Here is a 19067-nt window from a genome sequence, read left to right as displayed (position 1 = left end):
AGGAAAGCCTTCACCCAGGATACCTCAGCAATATGGCTGCTTAAACAAGCCCCAAAGAAGTATTAACAGCATAAGATTTGCTAACGTGGAAGGGGGAAGTCTCAGGAGGCCCCAAACCCTGGACAAGTGTTGCACAAAATCTAATTGGTCTTAAAAAAAAAAAACGAGCCAGATATTGGGGTAAATGCTGAAACATCAGAGAGACAAAGGAACAAGCCACTGCCATGTCTCACCTCACCAACTCCACAAATCCTCTGGCTGAATGTCTGTGAGTCCTCAGCCGAAAGGCCTCCAGCCAAAAAGCCTTCAGATGAAAAGTGCTCCTCAGCCAAAAGGCTTTAATTCCTGTCTCCTCTTGTCTTATATACCTTTCTCCGTCCAGCCATATCCCTTCCTTCTTAGTGCTGGGATTAAAGGTGTGTGACTCCCAAGTGCTGGGATAAAAGGTGTGTGACTCCCAAGTGCTGGGATTAAAGGTGTGTGACTCCCAAGTGCTGAGATTAAAGGCTTGTGCCACCACTACCTGGCTCTGTTTCTCTCCTAGACTGAGTCAATCTCATGTAGTCCAGGGTGGCTTTGAGCTCACAGAGATCCAGATGGATCTCTGCCTCCCGAGTACTAGGATTAAAGGTATGTGCCACCACTGCCTGGCCTCTATGTTTAATCTGGTGGTTTGTTCTGTTCTCTCATCTTCAGGTAAATTTTTTTAGGGTATAACAAAATATCACCACATACAAGAAATTAAGAAACGCTGAGAGTGGGAGCAATAGTCTGTCCTGGGGGAAAGTCCTCCAATTGCTTATCCAGTACCAAGTGGTCAGCCCTGAAGTCATCTATACATATACAAGTAACACTAAATGGACCGAGCAGACTGCATTTATATGTTTAGCAAGATGCGTGTACATGGGAGGGGTGGGAGGGAGAAAAGAGAGGGAGGAAAATAATGCAATTACATTTTAATCTTAAAAAAACAATAAAAGCCAGAAATTCATTAATATCAAAAAAGCACAAAGCACATTCTCATTGTGCTTATGAGTTTTCTTTCCATCTGTCGTCTTTGTTAACTGTTACTGGAACAGTTTCAGGCTGGGGTCTTGCCAGGTGTGTGCACAGGGTGGTCTGCGGTGTATGTGAAAGGAGGCAGAACGTTCCCTGGCTTCAGAGGTTGCCACCCAGTTTAGGGACCAAGCTGTCTTTGTCTTTGTGATGGTGTCTCCCCTTCCCACGCTGTCCAGATCCAGCCGGAGCTGACACCACAGACTTCTCTCCCTGGCGGGGAGTGCCCTGTTTAGCTTTGGTGGTGGCTTGTTCTCATCTTGATGAACCAGGAAGCAAAGAAAGACACACCAGAAGCAGGACTAGCCTATAACCCTCTCAGAGTCCCGCCCTTAGTGGCCTACCCCTGCCCAGAGACACAGAGGGGCTGAGAAGTAGGTTCTTTTTGTGCTGAGGAATGAAACAGGGCACAGTTCCCTCCAGAAGGCTGACACAGAAGGAGAGATAGACAGCCATGTGTGCCACGCATGTGCTGACAACAGGTAAGATGTGTGGGCAGCACAGCTGGTTTTTAAACGTGTGTTCGTCCAGACACGTGAAGACAAACTAAGCCTTGGTGCCTGAGCCATCCAAATTCCATTGCTAAATGAGGCGCCGTCTTAGAAAGCAGAGCGGAGAGAGATCGAGGGTTTGGATCTGCGTAAGTGGACCTCAGCTTTAGGAAAGTTCTTTTTTTTTTTTGTTTTTTTTTTTAAAGATTTATTTATTTATTATGTATACAGCATGTATGACTGCAGGCCAGAAGAGGGCACCAGATCTCATTACAGATGGTTGTGAACCACCATGTGGTTGCTGGGAATTGAACTCAGGACCTCTGGAGGAGCAGTCAGTGCTCTTAACCTCTGAGCCATCTCTCCAGCCCGGAAAGTTCTTCATTAATAAGTATGTATTATGGTTCAGATAGGAAACATCCCGCACAGTCTTGTTGTGTGTTCAGCTTTTGGTCCTCGGCTGGTGGCATGCTGGGGGGATGTGGGGCCTGGCTGGCAGAGACGGGTTGTTAGGGGTAGGGCACTGAGGACTATAGGCTGGCCCTGCTTCTGATCCCCACTTTCTTGGCTTCCTGAGGCACCAAGATGTGGAAAAGCACACACACACACACACACACACACACACACACACACACACACACACACCGCCCCCAAGCCTGACCCACGGTCCCTGCTGTGCCTTCTCTGCCAGGATGGAGTGGTAGCTCCTAAAACTGCACATGAGAATAAACCCTTTTTCCTCTAAGTTGCAATGTAGCAGGGATTTTCACATCTGTGAGTTAAAGCAGCCCGGAGGTGGCGATCTCTAACCCAGCCTGCACACGTGTGTTAAGCCACCTAGAGGACCCTACTGAACCCGCATGAAAGAGCTGAAAGAGAGGGTCATCTAACCTGGGGGTTCTCAACCTGTGGGTTGTGACCCCTCTGGGGGTGGGTCGCATATCAGATATCCTGCCTATCAGATATTTACATTACACTTCACAACAGTAGCAAAATGACAGTTATGAAGTATCAACGGAATAATTTTATGGCTGGGGGTCGGCCCAACATGAGGAACTGTATTAAAGTGTGGCAGTGTTAGGAAGGCTGAGAACCACTGCTTTGATGTCTCTCAACCATGAGCCAGATTTCAGATGGCCAGAATAAGGGAGGCTGGTTACCGGGAGCACTGGTTGGTGGCTGAGGTCCTGTGGATGTAATGGTAAGGCAAAGGCTTGAAGAACTCCTTCAGCGCCAGGAAGGTATTTCGGTACCGAAGATACTCCTTGTACCAATCGGCTTCCTTTGCGTTCCGACTCAGGGCAGGTATTGCAAATGCAACCTTCGGCTTTCTGACCGCCTTTTTGGCAAACATGGGCAGCTTGCAAACGTGCAGTGACTCCAGCCCTGAAGTGAAAACCAAACACACCCCGCTGAACGATGAAGGATGAAGACACTCGTAGGCTGAGCTGGACAGATTACACTGGGTGCAGTAGCTGGGATATTTCTTCATCACATATAAATAATCCTCCTCTCCATGGACACCACCACCACCACTCCCGCTTTGGGTACCTCTTGTCTTCTCTGAGGAACCATGGCACAGATGTCATAAACAAGGAAGATATCTAGGTCATCAACAAATACAATCCAGAGGAGTTTGTGTTTACTCTGTGCCAGGGAAGGAGCCAAGTATTTAAAATATACAATCCTGTTCAAATAGTACCCTCGTAATGTGGCCTTTGATATCCACGGGGTTTGAAGGGAAGCTTTTATAGATATGAAGTGTCCCCTTCAAAAGGCTCCTTTGTGCCAGGGTGGTGGTGGCACATGCCTCCACTATGGAGGCAGAGGCAGGTGAATCTCTGAGTTCAAGGCCAGCCTGGTCTACAGAGCAAACCTGGACAAACAGGACAGACAGACATACCCAGAGAAACCCTGTCTTGAGAAACCAAAAAGAGAGGAGGGGCTCATTTGTTGAAGACTCGATCCCTAGTGCAGTTCTCAGAGATGAGGCTTTGGGGAGCAATGTGGATGATGAAGACACTGATCTGCTCAATAGATAAGTTCATTGACAGATTCATAATTTAATGGTATTATTGAGAGGTAGTGGGATCTAGGAGGGAGGTCCTCAGGAGAGGAAGTAGGTCATTGGAAGAGTACCTTTCAAGGGTATATCTTATCTTTAGTCCATTCACTCATCCTTCTCCCCTCCTCTAGCTCTTGTCTGCCTTAGATTGAGCATCTTCCCTCTGCCACCCCATGGCTGAGCCATTCTGCCTCATCACCTTAGGCCCATAGCAGCAGGGTCACCCACGTATGGATGGAAACTTCTAAAACAGAGCCAAAAATATAAACTTATCTCTCTTGCTTTAAATGACTTTTCTCAGGTACTCGGCAGAGCAAAGGAAAGCCAAACACAAAATGATTCAATCACGATTCCACCAATCATGACCACAACTATAATTTTTAAATGACATCTGCGCTGAATATATACAGGCATCTCCTCCACCTCCATCATCATCCCTCAAACAATGTGGTATAACAACATTCACGATGCATTAGGCATTCGAAGTATATCGATAATTTAAAATATGCAGCAAGGTGTTTGTAGGTTTTCTGAAACTAGAACAGCATTTTATAAGTGGGACTTTAACAACCTCAGATTCTGATATCCATAGGTGTCCTGGAACCAGCCCACTATGGATACCAAGGGATAACTGTATTCTTATTTCCATGATGTCACAATAATTCCAAATTTACCCAGCTAGAGAAAGGAGGAGTTTGGAATTAAAAGGTCCATTGGATTCTTGAGAACTGTACCTTTATCAGGCTACACACCTTAAAATAATATTCTACAGATGGAATAATTTAAGTTAAGGAAAGCAGGCAAGAAATTAAGCCAAACTAAGGCCGGGCATTTATAAGTAAGAATAAGCCTCCATGTGTGATTTATTTGGGAGTTGGGTGGCTCCCCCAAAAAGAACCAAACACAACCTACAGCAGGAGGTGCCTGGACCATCAGATGTCTACCAAGAAAAGCTACAGGCACTGAGAGGATCCACACTGAGAGGTTATGTGTGCTCAGGCAGCAGAATTGAAGGGATGGAACCACTCAAGTCTGGCAGAGCCCAGATGCTGTAGGTGGAGCTGCAGGATTTGGTGTTTGCCCTGGTGGGTTTTTATAATGCTTTAGTCTAGGCTATGTTCCCTTTCTTTCCTTTTGAAATGGAAGTGCTTACCAAATGTCACTGTTTGGGGGTGTGTGCAATGTGTTTTGTTTTGTTTTTTAATTTTATAAGGACTCTATTAAGAGATCATCTTGGATCTCAGCAGAGACTTTGGCCTTTGGGACAATGTTGAAACTGTTAAAACTTTAGGGTTCTTAAAGAGGAACTAAGTGCATTTTGCATTGTGAAATTACCGTGAGCCTTTGAGGACCTGGGCTAGATGGATGGACTGTCACGGGGTGATTAATCTTCATTGTTAACTTGACTGGATTTGGAATTACCCAGAAAGCACACCTCTGGGCATTCTTTACATCTGATCTTAGCCAAAGACTAAGAAATCACATGGATGTCTTTGAAGACATTTCCAGTGAGGTTTAGATGAGGAGGAAAGACCTACCCTGAATGTAGGTGATTCCATAAAAAGGAAAAACAGAGGAAACCAGCTAAGTGCTAACATCCCCGCTTTCTACGTCCTTATCCATCGAGATGTCAGGAGCCCCAGCCATGATGTCTTGCTTTGCTGAGCTCTTCCACGCCTTCCCCCTCATGATGGACTCTAATGCCTCAAACCACGGGCCAAGGTAAATCCTTCCTATGACTTGTTATTTGTTAGGTATTTGGTCACAGAGAGAAGAAAAGTAACCAACACACTAACCTAGTCTTTGTGGAGATGACAGAACCCAACTTCCATGAATAATGAGAAGAAACTATGTTTCGTCATCACCAGCCAAGAACTAAGATTGTGATAGGCTCTGTAATCAACACCAGCCGTGAGTTGATGCGCATTCAATAGAAGATTTGAACATGAGACCCCTCTCAACACAAGCGATCAAATGAGGAGACTAAGGATTAGGCTTGATGGTGTGAGAGGAGTTTCTCATCCAAACAATAAATATGAGGGCTGTAGAAATGGCTCGGCTAGTAAAGGCTAGGCTCACAACCAAAGATACACAAAAAAATAAAATAAAAATAAATTGGAAAGTTCCTTTCCTTATGAAAACACAGCAGTGGCCATGTAGGTTGCCTTCTCCGAAAAAGTAAACAAAATCAAAGGTCATGTTGTGTGTTCCTGCTGCAGCCCTCCACCAGGGTCCATGATAAGAAGCTGTATAACAGGGCTTCACAGTTATAGACCTGCAACCTTGGAGCCTCGGTGGGGGCAGGTGTTTAAATATCGGGTTTTCTAGAAATCGGAACTGTGAGGTTGGTGATGTGGAGCAATTGGGCTCACCCAATGTGGATCTGTAGTAATTCAGCCAGTGAAGGAGGATGTGCTTGACCTTCTTCTGCATTTTGCTTAGTTTGATGGATGCCACAAGGTCATGCAGAAGGCTTATGTCCGGTCCTGGATCATCAGGGTCCGTGTCCACCGGGTCGGCCAAATTTGAAGCCTTTAAATGAGAAGATGAATATACACGTCAATATCCTTGGTATACACACACACATATGAGGGAGACTGCTTGCTGTGTGGCTAGCAAACATCAGTCCTTCATCATCATGTACCCATTCACCCATTCATCAGACTACCCAACAAGTGTTTATTAAGTGCTGTTTATAGCCTGACAATGTGCAGAAAACATAGACTAAAGTCATGCATAATAGCCATATTCTTTGTGACTATACTTAACGCCACTGAAATACATACTTACAAAGGTTATGGAATCATAATAAATTAAGAGAGAAAAGGCCATTTCTCTATCCTCTAGGAGTTCACAGTCAGTGGAAAACCTCAACAGGCTGACAATCACAGTACAGCAGAGACCAGGTTAGACCATGAGTTATAAGTAGGAAGTCTAATGTTTAAGTGCTTTTACTTAGCAGCAGCGAAAGTTATAAATATTCATTAACTATATGTAATTATACATTTATATGTAAAGGTACACATAATTCTATATTGTTTCTCCATTTTTTGTGCACTATGCAAAGCCAGATGAAGATGGTCACAAAGCAGGGGAATGTGAAGGGACAGACGAGTCAGTGAGCCACAGAGGCTGATGAAGTAGGCAGGGAGCATTCTGAAGAATTTACTCCATAGAAATCAGGCAATAAAGCTGACACTTCAGTTTGAAAACTCAACTCCATCTGAAAGGCACAGACTTGAACTTCCTTGTTATAATGATTCCAAAAAGGACTTAAAGCAACATCAGTGACCTTGATATAATCATCTAAAAACAGGAGTCTTACCATCTAATCTCAACCTCAAAAATGGGTAAATAAAGATGAAGTATATTTATCTCATGATACTGAAGCTTTAAAGTGTATGGATGTATTATCTGTCACAAGACCATCTTTTATATTTGTTATATTGGAAATCTGAAGATTTTCTATGTTTTCATTTTTTAGATTTATCTTGTTACCTTATTTGGAAGAGTGTCTTTCTGTGTATATGTTTGTCTACCATAAACAGCCTGCAGAGGTCAGAGAGGGCGTCAGATCCCCTGGATGTGGAGCTATGAATGGTTGAGAGCTACCATGTGATTACTAGGAACCACACTCTGGCTCTCTGCAAGAGCAACAGCAGGATTGTCTCTCAACCCAGGAAATCTGAACGTTTGATCAGTTAAGAAAACCTAAAGCTGGGCATTGTGGTGCACATCTTTAATCCCAGCACTTGGGAGGCAGAGGCAGCCTGATCTCTGTGAGTTCAAGGCCAGTCTGGTCTACAGAGAGTTCTAGGACAGCCAAGGCTACACAAAGAAATCTTGTCTAGAAAAACCAAAAAAGAAAACCTTAGATATCCCACCTTGAGTTTTCCATTTATGTTGAACACATTGATATAGACTTGTGATAATTAATTTTAAAAGTTTTAGATAAAGTGACTTAAGTTCAAACATAATTGAAATATGTAAGAGAACTTGAGAATGCCTTAATTTAATTTATGTGCTATGTAAATGTTAAGAACCTGAGAATATTTTGCTTGCTAGGGTTATAAATATGCATTGAAGTACTTAAATAAAAATAAACTTTAAAACTATAAATATACTTCAAAATATGTAAAATTTTGTTCATTAAATTGTATAGGAGTCTAATTATCAAGTATAATCAGCTCAATTTGAGTCAATCAATGAGAAGACAGAAACAATGGTTATCTTAATCAAGATTATTAGTGGAATAAATATATTTTAAATGGCCTTTTTTTGAAACACAGTTTCTCTGTGTAGCTTTGGCTGTCCTCTGTAGACCAGGCTGGCCTCAAACTCACAGAGATCCACCTGCCCCTGCCTCCCAAGTGCTGGGATTAAAGGCATGTTCCACCACTGCCTGGCACCCTGAAATTTTTAAACAAATTTTTAAAAATTATTTTGAGATTGAGTCTCTCAGCTAGAGGCTGCTCTCTCATAACACTTCTGTTCCAACCTCTCACATGCCAGAATTAAAGCCATGCACCACAACCCCTGGCAAAAACTGGGTTTTTAATGGGTAGCTCTAAAAAATTAATTTTAAACCCAAATCAAATACTGTTTTTCTAGACACAAAAATCTCTTGGATCTGAAAAAAAAAAAAACCTCATACCTTTTCAAATCTTTTCCTTCATCTCCTCACTTCTCTTTACTGAGTTGGTTAATATAACATCAGTGAATTTCTTCAGAAGTCTCCCTCACTCACTCCCTCCACCCATTCATCTATTCACTCTTCTTTCCATCCATTCATCTATTCACTCTTCCCTCCCTCCATCCATCCACCCATTCATCTATTCACTCTTCTTTCCCTCCCTCCCTCCATCCTCCCATTCATCTATTCATTCTTCCCTCCCTCCATCCATCCACCCATTCGTCTATTCACTCTTCCCTCCCTCCCTCCACCCACCCATTCATCTATTCATTCTTCCCTCCCTCCATCCACCCACCCATTCATCTATTCACTCTTCCCTCCATCCATCCACCCATTCATCTATTCACTCTTCTTTCCCTCCCTCCATCCACCCATTCATCTATTCACTCTTCTTTCCCTCCCTCCCTCTATCCATCCACCCATTCATCTATTCACTATTCCCTCCCTCTATCCATCCACCCATTCATCTATTCACTATCTCCTCCCTCCATCTATCCACCCATTCATCTATTCACTATCCCCTCCCTCCATCTATCCACCCATTCATCTATTCACTCTTCCCTCCTCCATCCATCCACCCATTCATCTATTCACTCTTCCCTCTCTCCCCTTCTTTTAGAAGCCTTTTTAAACTTTTTTTGAGATTATAATTAATTTCTCCCTTCCCTTTCCTCTCTCCAAACCCTCCACAGCATAGGTAGATGGAAAATTCTCTCAGACTTGCTAAAAACTTAACTTGTTAGCAAAGACACTGAATGGAGTTGACAACATGTGATAGGCCTGAGCACCATGTGTGGGAAATAAACTTTGGAAAAGGCAGAGGCAAAAAGAGAGAGTGTGGTTTTCTTCTTTTTCAAAGGATTAGTAGGCACAAGTAAAAAGCCCAGAGAAGTAACACATGAACACCAAAGATTCCCAAACACACGTCTGTCCACAGGCACACAGACTATGTAAGAACTGTCTCTGCGATTCATACAGTTAACACATTGAACAGGATAAGTGTGGTTGAAAAAGCGTGATGCCTGGGAATCTAATTCAGTCATGCATCACCTGCCTAGCACGTGCCAGGCTCTGGGTTGCCAGAACTGCAAGAATATGAAAGAATGAACGAAAGAAAAAAAAAAAAAAACCCAAGAGGAAAATCTGCCGTTCCTTCGCCTGCACCACGCAAAGAGCAAGTCTCTCCTTGGTGTCGTCCTACATGGAGCAAAATGCCGTCCTTCGCTCTGGTGCTGCTGACGTGTGCGGCTAGTGTGTGCACCTCCTCTCTTTGCCCGACACGTCACTGAGTCTGTGCTCTTACTAGAATTCTTTTTAGGCATGGCAACTTTTTGTTGTAATTTAAATTCAATACACAAGATCCTTTAAGGTGCCCATTTGATGGATTTGGGCCCCGTGAAGGTACACTCTCTAATCAAGATGAAAGATATTTCTATCGACCCTGCCAAAATTTCCGCTTCCTCTTTGTGAACATTCCCCACTCTGGCCAGAGGTCTTTTCTAGAGTCCCACACAATCGGAATCACACCTTGTATACTCTTTCATGTCTGACTTTTCTAGCTTAGCTGGACGTTTTGGATATTCATCTTGTGGCTATCTCTGTACAACCCAACCTATCCTCAAACTTGCCATACTCCAGCTTTAGCCTCTGAAGTGCTGGGATTACAGGAGGAAGCCACCATGCCTGGATGACGTCATTTGTTTCAGTGCCTCAGAAGCCCTTCTTACCAGGAAGTGATAGTGTCTTTATCTAGTCACCAACTGATGGACAGTAGTACAGGATTCTGTATTAATATTACTAATACTCACAAAGGTTCTTATTTTTAAAATTAACATATTCATTTGATGCTGGAGAGATGGCTCAGCAGTTCAAACACTTGCTACTCTTGCAGGGGACCCATGTTTGGTTCCCAGAAGTCACATCTACACTGAGGCTCACAACTATCTATTGAAACTCAAGTTCTGAGGGATTCAATACCTTCTTCTTGCCTCCACGGGCACCAAGCACAATGTGTGTGTGTGTGTGTGTGTGTGTGTGTGTGTGTGTGTGTGTGTACATGTAAGCAAAACATTTATAAATCTTATAATATATTCAATATGAAATATTAGATATGCTTCCTTTTTCACGGATATGAATATGCTGCATTATCATGACTTCACTTCCCACACAGTTTAAAATTCTACGAGCATGAAAGGGCCTTAGACTCTAAGGCCCTACCTATGAGAAAGAAGCAACTATTAGCATGCTTCAGTTCACTCATAATAAAATAAACACCACTCCTAGCTTCAGTCCATTCATAAATAAAATGAACATCACTCTTTGTCATGATTTATATTAACCAGAAGTACAAAGCTTACCCACCCAAGCTTCTTTGGCAACTTGAGTTGAACACGACCCAGCTGTAGGTGAGAGGAGCTATGTAGGTGAGAGGAGCTACAGATGCCTGGGCCAACCAGAAAGCATGGACACTGGACCAATCAGAAAGCATGGATACTGGGCCAACCAGAAAGCATGAACACTGGACCAATCAGAAAGCATGAACCCTGGACCAATCAGAAAGCATGAACCCTGGACCAATCAGAAAGCATGGATACTGGACCAATCACAAAGCATGAACCCTGGACCAATCACAAAGCATGGACACTGGACCAATCAGAAAGCATGAACCCTGGACCAATCAGAAAGCATGGATACTGGACCAATCACAAAGCATGAACCCTGGACCAATCACAAAGCATGGACACTGGACCAATCAGAAAGCATGAACCCTGGACCAATCAGAAAGCATGAACACTGGACCAATTAGAAAGCAGGAACCCTGGACCAATCACAAAGCAGGAACTGATTGTTCCCCATCTGAGACAGAGACTACCAAGGGCTCACTGGCTTTCTCAAACAACCCAGGTCTGTCTTGGAACCGAAAGTAACTAGAATAGTGTGAAAAAATAAAAGACCACTCCCCCCCAGCCCACCAGATGGGAATAGTGAATACTTGGCACTCACGTCTTTGTTCTGGGCCATGAACTTCAGCAGCCTGCACTTCATTTTGTAGGTCGCCAACATTTCCTTAGCGTCTCGGGTAGAGGGGTGGATATCAGGGAACATCTGGGAGAGGGTAAAGCTTTATTCAGAAGTCATAGCTAATGAAATCCAGGGACGCAAGATAGCTTGACATAAAGGCATTCACGGTTATAAAGAAATTCATCCAAACCCACAAAGTAAAAAGTAACTTATATACACATTCATATGCTTTTTTTAATAACTGTACCATTCACATGAATACATTCCAGATTTTTCAAGTTTCTGAAGTTCGATCAAAATCCAGCCAAGCTCAAGACTTAGCTGCATGAAAACAGAAAGAAACATATTTCCCTTTTCAGGCAAAGTCCCCTTAATGCATCTGAGGTTGGTCTCACTGTGCAGACCAGGCTGTCCTGGAACCCATAATCTTCCTGCCTCAACCTCCTGAGTATTGAACTTACAGGCACACCCCGCTAAATCTGGCTAAGTGTCTAAGACAGTGTTTCTCAGCCTTCCTAATGCTGGGACCCTTTAATACAGTTCCTCATGCTGTGGTGACCCCCAGTCATAAAATTATTCTTATTGCCACTTCATAACTGTCATTTTGCTACTGTTATGGATTATAATGCAAATGTCTAATATGCGACCCACAGGTTGAGAACCCGTTGTCTAAGATGACTAAGAAACCTCTGGCCCACCTTATTAGGTAAACATGAAGGCTTGTGTTTCACAGGCGCCAGTGACAGCTTCAGGCTTTGCGGATGCCGTTTGTACATCAAGGTGATGGCGAAGCGCCCCGAAATAGTCACAGTGATATATTGATTTACCTGGAAGCAGCAGGAAGGGGATCGTTTGGGGGCATAGAATCTCCTTTTACAAGTCAAGAGCAAGTTGAAAGGAGGAACAGGCATTCACAGGCAGCTTCCACCTACATGTCAGAAACTTAAGAGTCAGGTTTGGGGGTTTTGTGTTGCTCACTTACTCACAGAAAGAGGGTGAATGGGCAGAAATTATTTTGCAAGGCATGCAGTCGTATCTTAAAAGAAGATGGGGTCCATTTTAGATTGAGAAAATCCTATGTCAACTGGGTCCTTCTGAGGTCTCATTCTGCCTCAAGACATAGCAGCCTCTCCCTGCTGCATGATACGCTTGGTAGATGCCCTTTAGCGCCAAGAAATGCCATTAACGACTGCCAAGTATTGGTACATTTTAGAAGCCTTAATGTTGCCGTTAAAGTGGGAGGGGGTTTTTAATAAAGGATAAGAATGGGAAAGTAGCGATTACACAATGACTGTAGGGTTAAGAATGAAGGTCAGTAGAGTGTGCTGGCCAGCACACACACACACACACACACACACACACACACACACACACACACACACAATGGATACAGCATCCTAATGAAGTCTGTAAGAACTCTTGCTTGAGGTACAAGTTGCCCTCATCTGCTCTCTGAAGGCACCAGCTGAGGTAATCCAAAATAAATAATCTCTCTGACTGTTTTTGTAGGCAAAAGATGAGGAGATCCTGATGTCAGAATGTCAAGAAATTCGCACACAGGATCTTGCCTGGTAGTTTCCTGATGTTCTCTTTGCCTCCCTATCCCTCCAGACACAGACATCACTTCTTTAAGATGTACCACCTGAAGAGGGAATACGGGGGCCGTGCGATTTTGTAAGTCGTGTGGAAAGACAGAAACATCACTTCCCATGCAGATGCTCACAATGGTGCTGTTTATAGGAAATGCGAGGCAAGCCACAGGTGTGAACCAGGGGAGTGAATGTTTTTTTTAATTGCTAGTAGACATGTTAAAAAAGAGTAGAATTCAAGAGGGGTTACTTTGAGAACATAGTTTATAATAAACATCTCCATATGTGGTGGTCAGAGAATGGCCTTCAGGATTGGCTCTTTTCCACCTTCTACCAAGTAGGTCCTGAGTTGTCAACTCTGGTCATCAGCCTTGGCAACAGGCATCTCTAGCTGCTGAGGCATTTCACTGGTTGGCCCATAAAATTACTAGGATACCTTCCTTGTGTTCTCGATTTCTGTGAAGTCTTGGAAATCTGATGTGTGGACTTGCCAACTATTTTGAGGTTCAAGAATCAAAAGTGGCATTGTGGCTACCTGGACATCACAGTTCTCTACAAATGTACCCTGACAGTTACCTGTGCAGTCTTCTGCCTAAACAACCAGACACAGTGGCCCCATCTTACCGCGGCCTGTTTAGTTTACAAACACACACAAAGGGTAACTTTATGTGACCCTAGGAAGCTGGCACCACAGTCGCAGAAGCCCTTGGCGAGTGCTTACAAAGTTTAGATCATTTGTTAACTTTCAAATAGCAGAATGCGTGCATACAAAGTTTAATTTCTCAGCTTTTCTCCCTTTTTAGTTGTAAAATAGTAACTCAGTCTCATGTCCTTGTGTGGCAACAGTCTTCTGGCCTGGAGTCAAGCGTGGCCCCTTTTCAGTTTATAACAGAGCTCACACAACAATACCAGGCATGCTGGCACAGGCTCGGATTCCCAGCATTGGGAGGCAGAGACAGGGCCCCTGAGGATCACCAGCCAGCCAATTTATCCTAATTGTTAAGTTGCAGGCCAATGAGAGATCTCATCTCAAAGGAGGTGGATGGTGTTCCTCATGGACTCTATATTCACATACACCTACTCACACATGTGCCCTCTTACACCTACGAACATACACAAACACACGCACATTTGAAAAAGAATAACAAATTCTAAAATAATACCCCGATTTCAATTGGATCTTCAATCTTTCCCTTGGAAGGCCACATCCACTCTCGTATGATGTTTCCTTTCTTGCTGATCAGCATGCCTCCATCCTGATTAAACATCATGGCTATGACTTTCCTATGACAGACAGAGAGAGGGGGCTAATTTAGAACAAGCAAATAAATCTTCACAGATTTATTGATTTGGCTAAGGTGATGGAAACCACCAAGATGTAGCCTTAAAGAGCAAAAGAACCCTTTTGCTGGGGGACGGTCACTCTGCTTCTGCCCCAGTGCTTCTTGGGAGCCAAGAGTAGTCAGATGATTCAGATGACCCATTTAGGATGCACACCCTTTTCCATCCATCCCTCCCACAAGGGAACAAATATGAGCTCTGCTGGCCTCTATCATATCATGTGACCATGATTCTTTGACTATGGCTGATTGAATCAAATATGAGTTCTATTGGCCTCTATCATATCATGTGACCACGATTCTTTGATTATGGCTGATTGAATCAGACATGGGCATCTGACCCCAAAGAATCACAGAAGCATGACGCATTCAAGGGTGAGAAAAACAAAAACAGAAAACTAGTGTGACTAGCGTGGATTCTGGAGGGATGAGCAGCCTTGGGCCAGATGTGCTGGAATCCTAAGCTATCCTAACTCTGTCTTCAAGAACAATGAGACATCAAAGCTTTCTAACAACAAATCGCGTACGTGATGATGGGCGGGTGCGAGGCAGGTCTACACTGGCTGACTTGGAAGGTCAGACTTGTTCAATGATTCAGGAGAGATGATGATAGCTTGGACTAGGATATAGGTGAGAGAGAGAGAGAGAGACATGGGCATTGATTCAAGAGCTCTCTAGAGCAGTGCTTCTCAGCCTTCCTAGGGCTGCGACCCTTTAATGCAGCTCCTCATGCTGTGGTGACCGCCAACCATAAAATTATTTTCGTTGCTACTTCATAACTGTAATTTTGCTACTGTTGTGAATCGTAATGTAAATATCTGATATGCAGGATATCTGATGTGTGACCCCTGGGAAAAGGTCATTCGACCCCCAAAGGGGTCATGACCGTTGACCTAAGGGCTGCTGACAAGGCTCAGCAGACAAATGTGTTTGTTGTGTAAGCCTGACTAAGTGAGTTAGATTCCCAGAACCCACATAAAGGTGGAAGGAGAAAACCCACCTCCACAAAGTTGTCCTCTGACCTCCACATGTGTGCCACAGCACATGTGTGTCCCCCCTCATCCACACACAAAATAGTAAATAAAAATTTAACAAACAATAATAATAATACATATATACGAATACCAATATACTGCCAACACCCCCATCATACTTCCTCACTGAGAAGTAGTCAACAGTAAATGCTGAGAGCTACAGCAACCTCTAGAGCAAGCATTTGCAATATGAAGGTGTTGGGGAGTATTATTTTAAGGTGTGTCACTTTTGTTTATGTTGCATTTGTTTAACTCTGTGAAGCTGTGATACTGTGCCTGTCTAAAACACCTGATGGTCTAATAAAGAACTGAACGGCCAATAGCAAAGCAGGAGAAAGGATAGGTGGGGCTGGCAGGCAGAAAGAATATATAGGAGAAAACTGGGGGGAGAGAGAAGAAAAGAGATGGAGGAGTGAGAAAAGGAAGAAGCCAGAGAAGGAGGACTCCAGGAGCCAGCCACCCAGCTTCACAGCCAGCCATTACCACACAGGAGTAAGAGGAAGATTTACAGAAGTAAAAGAATAGGAAAAGCCCAGAGGCAAAATGTAGACGGGATAATTTAAGATAAGGAAAGCTGGTGAGAAACAAGCCAAGCTAAGGCTGGACATTTATAATTAAGAATAAGCCGCCTCCGTGTGTGATTTATTTGGGAGCTGGGTGGCGGGCCCCTCAAAAGAGCCCAGAGAGTAAAAAACAACACCATCATGAAGGAACAGTAAAGAATTCATAGGCGGGAGCTAGAGAGATAGTCTCAGGTATTCCATTCTGGGACAGAAAGTACATGAATGTGGTAATGTAAATAGACTTCAGCGTCTGAACTTTGGGAATAGTTGCAGGTGACAGATCTGATATCTAAAATAATAGAAGGTGGCCAGTCCAGGTTGGTTCAGGATAGCATACAAAGCTAGGAGAATATAAAAATATCCAGGCCAGAATCAGGCAGGAGAAAATAACCAAGCCTTACAAGTTTTCATCAATACCCTTGGGTGGCAAACTAATGCTCATCCATCTGTTATGTGTTTGCACATCTCAAGGTAATGGGAAATGATTGATCAAAATAGAACCAAAGGTGGAAAGACCCAAAGGAGAGAGACATTTCTTTCGTAGCTGATTGAGAAAAAAATAAAGGCAAAATCGTACACTGTCTCAAGAGAACACGCGTCTCTTTCTCCATGCTCGGAAGATAGATGTGACCACATGATTTGTCCTATTTGATCAGCAGCTTGAAAGCACTTGGTGGGGCTCTCCTTCATTCTTGCTGCTTGGCAACCCAGCCATCACATGAAGCAGCTTGAACTGGCCTACAAGATGCACAGCCAGGTTGCCTCCAAGCCCCGGCAGACAGCCAGATACCTAAGTCACCTAGCTCCCAAGGCCAGGCTCCTAATCCCATGTCATCATCACCATGACTCACGGAGACTCATCTAGTGTGGACTCAGCTCTCACCCTTCCTTCTCTCGACCTCTATTAAGGGTTGGGAAGGGCGGGGGAGAGCCCTGGATTAAAGGCTAAGAACTTTCGATGCTCTTCTGTAACTATGTGGACTTGGAAAAGTTATTCATCTTGCATAAGCCTTGGTTCTCTTTGATGAGAATTATGCTTAAATCATAGGGTCCCTGGGAAAATTAAATAAAATCTAGAATGCTCTTTCTACTTAACCCCCCCAACACACACACACACACACACACAGAGAGAGAGAGAGAGAGAGAGAGAGAGAGAGAGAGAGAGAGAGAGAGAGAGAGAGCGAGCAATACTTGGAAATTCTGGCCCGGTGGCACAAACTAGTAATTTTAACACTTAAGAAGTTGAAGCTGTGCCGGGCGGTGGTGGCGCACGCCTTTAATCCCAGCACTTGGGAGGCAGAGGCAGGCGGATCTCTGTGAGTTCGAGGCCAGCCTGGGCTACCAAGTGAGTTCCAGGAAAGGCGCAAAGCTACACAGAGAAACCCTGTCTCGAAAAACCAAAAAAAAAAAAAAAAAAGAAGTTGAAGCTGGGGGCTGGAGAGATGGCTCAGAGGTTAAGAGCAATGACTGCTCTTCCAGAGGACCTGAGTTCAATTCCCAGCACCTACATGGTGGCTCACAACTATCTGTAATGAGATCTGGCACCCTCTTCTGTATACATAGTAAGTAAATAATCTTCTTTTTTTTAAAAAGTTGAAGCTGGAGGTTCACAAAGTTTGAAGACAACCTGGCCCTATACAAGGAGTTTGAGATCAGCCCCTGTTACATAATGAGACCCTTCCTCAAAAAAACAAAAACAAAAACAAAAAAAAAAAAAACACCACTACCAACAACTCTCAAAAAAACCCAGTAAAATACATTTATTCTTGGAGAAGCAATTATTACTTCTCTGTTCTTTCTACAGTGTCCTGGAACGAGATGTTCAATTAAAATGCCAGAAAATTACATCATGCTTCCTAATCTTTCCTTCCCAACTTTTAAACTAGCGTTGTTGAGAGACGGAACGACCTTTTGAAAGAGCTTCCTCGGCCTTTGAAATGATTCCAGGTCCTGTGCTCTTCAGTTCTTCTCAACATCAAAGCTGGGACGGGCCCTTCCACACCGAGGGCGAGTGTTTAGTGTGACGCATGCAGCCACTTTGTGAGCCTGTTAATCCGTCTCCTTCTAGGCATTTGTGTCTTCAGAATCAAGCGTTAGTCTTCTATGTCTTTAGGGTTTTTACTGGCCTGTCTTGTCTTCGCTGGCGAGCTGGCGCTGACTTGGCTCACGGAAACAACCTGGAAGGGAAGCTGTGTGAAGGGGCTTCACCAGAAGTGCAGTCAGCACGCAGGAAGTGCTGAATGCAGGCGAAGCAGGAATGCACATTTATAACCTTGCTGAGGAAGGAAAGAAGGCTCTTGCGCCCATGGCTTGATTCTCAATTCGCATCATGCTTCCTAATCGGTCCTTCCCAACTCTTTTTTTTAAAGATTTATTTATCATATACACCTGCACACCAGAAGAGGGCACCAGATCTCATCATAGATGGTTGTGAGTCACCACATGGTTGCTGGGAATTGAACTCAGGACCTTTGGAAGAGCAGCCGGTGCTCTTAACCTCTGAGCCATCTCTCCAGCCTTCCAAACTTTTTTTTTTAAGAGATGAAACTACCATCATCTGGAAGCTAGGAGAATTAAAAAATATATAGGGGATGGAAAGATGTGTGATTGGAGCTAATATGAAATGTGAACTCCAGCAAAGGTGGATTTCAAAGCAATCCCCAGGGTACCTTGCTTCACCAGGAGGTGGCCTTATGAGTCGATCGTGATGTTGGCTTCTTCCTAAAACTCTAAGAGCCAGGAAATATTCTCCTAAATCCGCATCTAAACTTGTTGTGTTGCTCTGTCTGTCTGTCTGTCTATTTATGTATCTATGCAGCACTTTGTTACTAGTTTTCCATCTAAGGTGGAAACATCTAACTGTGTCATTAACTGAACTCGAGTGTATGGAAAATCAGCAGGTACAAGTTTGTGGACAAATAACACTCCGCAGAGACACAGCAGTTCTAGTGAGTCGGATACTAGCTTCCTCCAACTCAAGCCCCCCGAGCCTCAGGATGTGACCTTATTTGAAAAATGGGTCCCTTGCGAATGTAATCAGTTAAGAACCTCATGAGGAGATCATCCTGGGTTTACTGTGGGTGCTGAAGCTGATCCTAATGTCCGTGGATGAAGAGGAGCCGGGCACAGAGAAAGAGAGAAACAGGAACAGAGAAGCGGGGAACAGCAGAAGGAAGAAAAGGCCCAGCTGAGAAATCTGTGGGCGCCCAACAGAC

General features: G+C 43.8%; 1 protein-coding gene across 6 annotated transcripts in view; it reads right to left on the bottom strand.

Moving 5' to 3' along the window:
• LOC107402647 (uncharacterized protein C3orf20-like) overlaps nucleotides 1–19067 on the bottom strand; it is a 94581-nt gene that overhangs the window by 31279 nt on the left and 44235 nt on the right. For all 6 annotated transcript variants that reach the window (XR_006065213.1, XM_076554635.1, XM_042263274.2 and 3 more), the window contains 5 exons: nucleotides 14079–14199; nucleotides 12025–12153; nucleotides 11309–11410; nucleotides 5985–6144; nucleotides 2708–2933 (listed from right to left, as the gene is read on the bottom strand). Coding sequence is in view for 5 of the 6 variants with exons in the window: in XM_076554635.1 (XP_076410750.1) it covers nucleotides 2708–2933; nucleotides 5985–6144; nucleotides 11309–11410; nucleotides 12025–12153; nucleotides 14079–14199 (738 nt within the window). In the remaining variant the exon portion in view is untranslated. The remainder of the gene's footprint in view (nucleotides 1–2707; nucleotides 2934–5984; nucleotides 6145–11308; nucleotides 11411–12024; nucleotides 12154–14078; nucleotides 14200–19067) is intronic.

Source organism: Peromyscus maniculatus, chromosome 18 (assembly GCF_049852395.1).
Source record: "Peromyscus maniculatus bairdii isolate BWxNUB_F1_BW_parent chromosome 18, HU_Pman_BW_mat_3.1, whole genome shotgun sequence".
NCBI lineage: Eukaryota > Metazoa > Chordata > Mammalia > Rodentia > Cricetidae > Peromyscus > Peromyscus maniculatus.
Note: the sequence above shows the minus strand (reverse complement) of the source record. Positions and strands in the feature narration are given on the sequence as shown.